This window comes from Falco peregrinus, chromosome 1 (assembly GCF_023634155.1).
Source record: "Falco peregrinus isolate bFalPer1 chromosome 1, bFalPer1.pri, whole genome shotgun sequence".
In the NCBI taxonomy this organism is placed as follows: domain Eukaryota; kingdom Metazoa; phylum Chordata; class Aves; order Falconiformes; family Falconidae; genus Falco; species Falco peregrinus.
The window spans coordinates 66826993-66834644 of record NC_073721.1 but is presented as its reverse complement, the minus strand read 5'-3'; the positions used below and the strand labels follow the sequence as shown (position 1 = coordinate 66834644).

Below are 7652 nucleotides of genomic sequence, written 5' to 3'. Positions count from 1 at the left end.
TTCAGAATTATGTTAGCATAATTCCCTAAATTAAGCGGTGGGTACGGGCCAAGACACTTCTTGCAGCTTATCAGAAAATTGCCTCAAGAGGGAGAAAAGAATTTGGTTTTGGCCACAGCAGAGTCACTCCCCCCAGAACCACCCAAACTCACTCCGGCCTTCACATGCTTCAGAGTTTTCTCTGAAGCAGCCTTAGGCCAATTCCAGTTTCTCCATCCCTCATATGGTGCAAAAGCTCTACTTCCTTCATCTGTACTCACTGCAGCTTTATACCAAGGCTGAGAGGCTTGGCTCTCGGCCTCACTCTCCACTTCCAACCCCGTGTGCAATTGCCCGTGCCTCAACAGACTTTGTAGCACGCCATCCCTGCAGAAGGGTAGCTGGAAAACACTGATTGGGAATTTTGGGTGAACTTCAGCTACAGCTGTTTCATTTTACTGCAGAAAAAGTTATAGCGAATGATGTCTACAAATGAACACATTCATGCAGTAACACCTCCCTCCTACAATCAAGTTTCATGCTCTGGAGAGCGGAGATTAGGGTTTCTCACGCATTCAATAAAAAAAAAACAAAAAACAAAAAACCCACAACAAAACAAACAAGGAAAGAGCTTAAGAGGAAGATTTTAGAATCTCAGATCTTTGCACCATACAACTGATGCCAAGACAGGCTAAGGTTCTGGTGGACTTTGCTGTTTCCCGTAAGTGTTTTCCTTTTATAGCTCCCACAATCACAAGTTCAAACTATTTCTGCTGCCATATGTCAGGTCAGTCAGACACAAGATGGTAGCAGAACAGCCAAATCCATACAAAACACAGCAATTCACAATGTTACAGCCTGGTTCAACTGACTAATTGAGCCATAACACTATGAGAGCAAGAAGAGATCTTAGCAAAATCAAGCATAATTTCCCAATTTTCTCATTCAGGTATCTGAAAGAAAGTCCTTCTCTGTTAGTTCTACAATTGAGGCAACCAGACAGCTGAGCAGCGAAACAATGCACAAAAATCCATTTTTCCAAGCAGCACAACTTGACACATCTGAGGTCAAGTGGCTGTGTATGGAAGCAAGGATCCTAAGACATTAGGCAACTCCTTGCTATTGCTGGACACACAAGCTGAGGCATGTAGGATTCCAGCACGAAGCGCACAGGCATTATTTCTCTCCTAGCCACAAGTCCGTGCCAGGTGCCAGAATAAATGGAGGCTGTGCAGTCAGCAACAAGTCACTGTCACCACTCCCTCTCCAAGACATCACAAGAAACTGGCGATCAGGACGGACAATGTGGGCAGCCAGATGATAGCACACATCCTGCAAAGAGAGGCAGAAACTTTAGCACCTACTTCATGCTAAAGTAATCCAGCATGTCAAGCTCCCTCCTTCACACCCAAACAGATAGTTTCTGAAAACTCCAGCCCCAACTTGGCCCCCTTCCCGTGAGTAATACTGGTCATGGCGTGCAAAGATATGTCCACATGTTTTACTGTGTATCATTTTGCTCATGCCAGGTTTGCAAAGTCACCCACCTTTTAGCGCCCTAACCCCAACTCTGGCTGCCCTAGACTCACAACCTCTGCAATTTGCAAGGGTCACTGGAACTTCAGTTTCTGGATTCCTCATTGCTTTATCTAACCTCCGCCTTCTCAGAGTTCAGCGTAACACAACTTTGTTCCCACTGGAGCTTCTAAAAAATACCATGACCCAGCACAATGCTACAGAGGCAATCCCAGAGATGCACATGCACCGCTCGCTCTCTTCTATAGCTAGTGCTCATGGCTTGAAAGGCAGAGTCAAGGCTAGATGCCAGTTTCATAATACATAACATCTCCCTAGTTACGTGGTGGAACACAACACAGCCAGCCATTGCTATACTGGCTGAAGATGGGCTAAACTGGGAGCCCAGTGGGATGCTGGGGTGGAGGTACCACATTCTGTCCAGTACCATTGCTCCGACACCAAACACAAAGCCCAGGAAACAGTGTTTTCACCATTTTAAAGGCAACAATGCTATTGGACAGAGAATCATGTTGCAGAATCTTCTCAAGTTTTAAAGTTATGATTTAAATCCTTAGGCTATTAAAAAAAAAACCAACCTCATCCAAGGAAAACCAGCGATAAATTGAATGCTTTTTGTCAGAGCTAGCAACAGCTCAAAGAATCACAGAAATTGGATATTGCCCCTGAAGGCAACAAGCTGCTAATTTACTCATTACTCCGTATTTGTTAGCACGTACTTGCAGGTACATTGTTTCCACCCTGCAATCGGAAAGTATTTTATACAACTTAAAACTCTTCTCCTGGCTTCATCTAACCCTCTTAACGCTATAGTGAAGCATCAGCAGTACAAATACCTGCAGCTCAAAAAGTCAGGTAATACACGGCGAGATGGAAAAGTAATGGCACCAGCTGCATTATTAGTTTACATAAGAGTCCTTAAAATACTTTCTGGCATTACCAGCTGCTTCAGCCCATATTCCAGCCTACTGCAGAGAAGCCTCACGGTGGTCTGTAAGCCCCCAGCCCAGAGTCCTGCCTCTTCCCAGAAGCTCACAGGTCCTGGGTTCAGTCAGGCATCCTGAAAGGCTGCAGGTGGAGAACCGTCCTCCCCCGGCTGCAGCAGACCTCAGCGAGACACCTGAAGACCTGGAAAGGCCCCTTGCCTAGGGACAGCACTAACCAGTTTGATTCCCTCTGTACCAAAAGAACACTGAGCTGAGAAGGCAGCGTTTTTAAAATATTTTATTTATTATACAAACTATTTACAAAATCAGCTACTACAACCGCAGGCTTCCAAATTTTGGCTGTTCTCTGCCAGCAATTCACCAGAGGGAACTAGCATACGACCTGTATCATCCACAGCTCCTGGTTTCTAAAAACACGCAACATGGCCTGCAGGCACAGGCTGAAGCCAGGCCCTCTGCACCTCAAAGCAGCTTCAGGAGATACGAAACCTGTCTGAGATGATACCAGGATCCTAAAGATTTCTACAGAAGGGCCTCTATTAAGTGGGAATAGAGTGGGTAAAAAGAAAAGTAACGAGCCTCTGCCAGAAGTAACGTACAGTACAGGTGACCAAAGCACATCCCCACTGCCAGTGTTAAGGGCAGCATAAAAAGCGACTGTCCTGGGAAAGGGTATAAAGCTAGAGACAAGTTTAGAAACATTATGATGGATCTCAGGAACACGGGACCAGCTAGGGGCCCGTGGAAACAATGGGAATGGGTTTAGTTGACTAAGCACCCATCACAGTTCTGACTGCGCTTGTGTTAAGAACTCCTTGGCATCTGCACAGCTGCTAGGAAGCATGGGGTGCTGGCTGCAATGTGATGAGAAGCATTTAGGAACTCCTTCCAGCAGAGGAAGAATGCTCAACATCCAGCTACTTTATCCTCAGAATAAAAAAGTCCAGCTCAAGAGAAGAAGGGAGAAGATTCCTGAGGAAGATGTCACTGGCAGAGTTTACCCATAGCTACAAGTCTGGAAACGCCCTCACCAGGTGAGACTGCAAGACAAGGCTGCAACATGGGAACAGCATGAAGCTATGCCTCTCAACAAACAGGAGTTAAGCCAAGCACCACCACCTTCTCTCAGTCCCTGGAGAAAGCAGTGAAGTGGTGGCAGGGAGAACACAGGAGCTGTACCTCTACCGAACATGGAAGCCACCTGTAGCGTAAATAAAATAGTACCGTACTCTCCACCCAAAGGAGGTCAGGACCTTGCAGAATGGAGCCCGCACTAGAAAAAGGGAGAACAGCCACTACTGAAGTGATCCATCAGAGCATGACAGTGGCAACTCTCACGCTGGCAGCCTCCCAGCACCTTGGTGCCAGTGAGGGAATGAATTCACAAGGCAAAGAAATCCCCCTGAGTAGTCTCAATGTTCAGCTGGCTGCTTTTTGGCACCAAAATGGCTTATTCTTTAATGTACAGAAGTAACACACTCAGCCCAAGAATGGCTAAGATGCTGCCTTAAAAACATTTCCTAGATGTAGAATGTTTCCTCCGAATTCTCCATCAATTCAACTAAGCTATACTGGAAAAGCACACACAGTTATCTTAAAATATCCATACTGCGCAGAAGTCTGCCCAGTTCAGCCTGAGGATAGCAGAAGGGGACTGAAGAGGATGATGTGACTTTTCATCTAATAGCGTTCTAAAATTAGCTCAGGAAGGCCAGTCTGAGACTCCATTCTGGAAGAAATCCAGCAATTCCATAATCCAGGGAAAGCTTACGTTGCAGGTAATAGCAACACAGATTTCTCATACTTTGACTCCTGCATGCCTTTGACTCCTGACCTGAAACGTCTAAAAAACAGTTGAGAACTTTAAATATCTTGAATTTTGCTTCACTGAAGAACTCGATCAAGATTCTCAGATTTCCCTTCCCTTTATTTCCCTGGGAAGGGCTGAATGGACTGCCAGCAACAACACAACCCAGTCATAAGCTCACTTCTCACACTGGTCTGCCCACTCCTCTCCCCACAAGCCAGACAACAGTGAGCGCAGGCTGTTGAGTGATCACTTGAGTGAAGTTCTAGTTAACATTTTGTGCTGGAAAGCCTGCAGTACTGAACAGAACAGGAGGAAAGGAGAGCTGAAGAAGGAGGTGGAAAGACTGGGAAGACAGAAAGCCAGCTGCTCTCCAGGCACCAGCACCCCTCTGGAAACTCTGCCTGAAATGCAGGAGAGAGAGAGAGAAGCCTCAGGCTGCTGCATGATAGAGGTAGAAGCCAAGACCCTGTGGGATGCTGGGGTGGAGGCACCATGTTCTACCCGGTACCATCACCCCAACAACAAACACAAGCCCAGTGCACACTGTAGCTGCTTACTGACCTGTCCCTTACTATAGAACGTACATACCCTGAAGGTGAACGTGGGATAGGCATTGGTGCTCAGCATTGAGGGATCACACCCATGCCCATACTCTCTCTCCTGAGGAAGGGAAAAGAAGGCAAGGGCATGGGACAGCTTCCTGTGCAACATCAACTATCAGAAACATTCAGTGGAGGAGAAACTCCTCTTCCAGTTCATTTGCAGAGGCTCATTACCAGCCGCTGCTGGAGAAGGACGCTTCTGCTGCTGGACCCTGGTGGAGGTAGTACAGGATCACTGTCAGGGCCAGCACTTGTGCTCCAGTGAGATTGTTCTCCCCCTTGGGTTATTCCCTCCAGTGGACACTGCCCATTTTTCTCTGTGGCACAGGCAACAGCAGCATCCAGAGCAAGATGGAGAAGAACCACCAGAAACCCTTCTGGGTCAGGTGCTGGAAGGATGGACAACCCTATACTCCTCACGAGTCATAGAGTTAGATGAGCTAATCGGAGACATCACTGGGGGAGTTGAGCCAAGACATGGGAAGTTACTAAGGCTTCCCGTGAGCCAGGTTTCCAACAAAGCTCCATGCTGGTCTTCCCTCTTCCTGCCAGAGAGCTACAATAAAGGCAGCTCAGCAGACATCCTGCACCTCACTGTAACTTCTGCTTATAAACTTCATCTTGTCACAGAAGGATGGTGTACAGGGTGCACAGAAATCAAATGCAGTATCTTCTTGATGAATGCACCACAGTCCTTTCACTGTTTCATGTTGACCCAGAGGGAGAATGAGGGAAAGGAAAAAGATGAGCTCTTGATGACATATCTGGGACACAGAAAGGCCACGTGACATCTTCTAGATAACAAATTCCTTTACATGGAGTCTTTGCTCTGCTTCCATTGCCCATGTGAAGGGAAGGAGAACAAGCAGAGGACTGAACCTGGGTCTCGCCACGAAGAGCCAGGAGGCTAAATGGTCTCCTGGAAAGGGGAAATCACAGCATGCCAAAGCCCTCACAACCCTCGCTGATAGCTAGCTGCAGCATCTTGTGCACTTCTTCATAGGAGTCATAAGTAGGGAGGCACAGCTGGTTAAAACTGTAAAACAAAACAAAAATTCCATTCAGACCAGATCTGAGAGGTGACCATCTCCATCAGCTGCTTTTAGACGAGTTGACAAGAGCATCACACACATTACATGTTACACACATTGCTTGCCCACCACAACTAGCTAGTCATTCCCAAAAGCACGATGCAGAATGTTCCACTGTCCCAGGATACTTGCCAAGTGTGGGCTGTTGGCAAAGTACTGTGAGTTGGAGCCGCAATGATCTGGAAAGATGGGCAGAGTGCAGCAAAACCTCCTGGGGGCAGCTGGGAGGAACCAGTTGTGAACTGCAAGAGCCTGGCCAGCTCTTCCTGTGTGAAACTGGAAACCACGGTCCAAAACCACCTCATGACCTGTTAGGAAACAGGAAAGGTAAAACCAGGTCAGCCAAGCAAATCAAATAAGCATATAAACGATTTATAGGAAGATCAGTCAATTGCCCTTGCAAGCAAGTACTCTACTAATAGTCACAATTTTTTGTTTTTACCAGGATGACACATAGAGACAAGTATTAGATAGTTTGTTCTTATCAGTTAAGAAATGTCCCACGCTACTACCTCCCACCATTCCTTTCTCTTAAAGCAGAAAGGCTTCTGCTCTTCCCACAGAGATATTATTTTTAGAAATACCTGCATAGGCAATGAGGCGGGTCTACAATGCAGAAGCTCATTTTGCTTCATGCACTATGCTAATCTCTTACTTTATCACATCCTCTGGTACTTTTGTAGGAAGGTGGAACCATCCATGTTTACAGCCAGAAGCTTGTATTCCCAGTCTCTTTTCATCTTGGGTGTTTTGGCAGCTTCCATTATTTTTCTAAATGAAGCTGCTACCACTACCATACCCCTCCCACCGGCAAAGGCAGGGAGGGATGGAAACAATTACAGGGTACAAAATTAGGCTACTACATCAGTAGCCTTTACCACAGCACTGAATTGCAAACACTCCATGTGGGCTGCAATCACGATCTTCAAGCATCCCTTAGAGATCAGTGTACCACCATTAACATCTTCAGTAGCAAGAATTCCCATCAATTCCTCCTGATTCCCTGCTGAACTGTATTTTGTTGGATGTTCTTACAAAGACCACTGCCGCTGATTTTTACCTCCTGGTAACTGACTAAGCATCGTCTCCACTCAGCCAGGCTGAAAGATCTCTCTAGGGGGAAACATTATTTCATAATGCAGGGAGTCCTACTCCTGACCCCTGAATCTTCCAGTTCATCTTTCTGGAAGCTTAATTTCCAACGAGGCAATCTGCCACTGCTGTAGTTGGGATAATGGGTTTCAGCAAGCAGGAGGGAGAAATCCTTTCATTTACCTTCTCACGGAAGTGCCAAGATCCTCCTACAACTACAGCATGTGCCTTGAAGTCACAGACACTGATATCTCCAGTACCACACATCAGCAACTGAAAAGCAAGAGACTGGAATCAGAAAGTCAGGAGCCCAGGAAACAAGGTAACAGCTACTGTGCAAATTACAAACATTTAAAATGCTTAGAGAAGAAACATTTTGACTTTATTCCAGATCCAGGAAGTGCTCTATTTGTCAGAGAGGAGAGGAACTTTGTCAGAGAGGAGGGGAAGTAAGAGTAGAGATCTTTAGGGAGGCAGCAATTACCTCAAGCTCATTCTCATCAAATATAGCCAGGAGGTTCTCAGGAACTAGTTCGTTAAGACCTGGAAGAGAAGAGCAGAGCAGCAAGTGCTATCCCCTGGGACATAAAGGCAG

At 46.4% G+C, this 7652-nt stretch overlaps 1 protein-coding gene across 4 annotated transcripts in view; it reads right to left on the bottom strand.

Moving 5' to 3' along the window:
- Positions 1-408: 408 nt before the first annotated feature.
- AREL1 (apoptosis resistant E3 ubiquitin protein ligase 1) overlaps positions 409-7652 on the bottom strand; it is a 24573-nt gene continuing 17329 nt past the window's right edge. For 3 of the 4 annotated variants that reach the window (XM_055803547.1, XM_055803648.1, XM_027795960.2), the window contains 4 exons: positions 7542-7600; positions 7241-7330; positions 6098-6273; positions 2724-5910 (listed from right to left, as the gene is read on the bottom strand). In XM_055803547.1, coding sequence (XP_055659522.1) covers positions 5808-5910; positions 6098-6273; positions 7241-7330; positions 7542-7600 — 428 coding nt within the window. In that variant the 3' untranslated portion in view covers positions 2724-5807. Of the gene's footprint in view, positions 1312-2723; positions 5911-6097; positions 6274-7240; positions 7331-7541; positions 7601-7652 lie in introns of those variants that run through there. The other variant, XR_008747166.1, reaches the window with a different exon arrangement.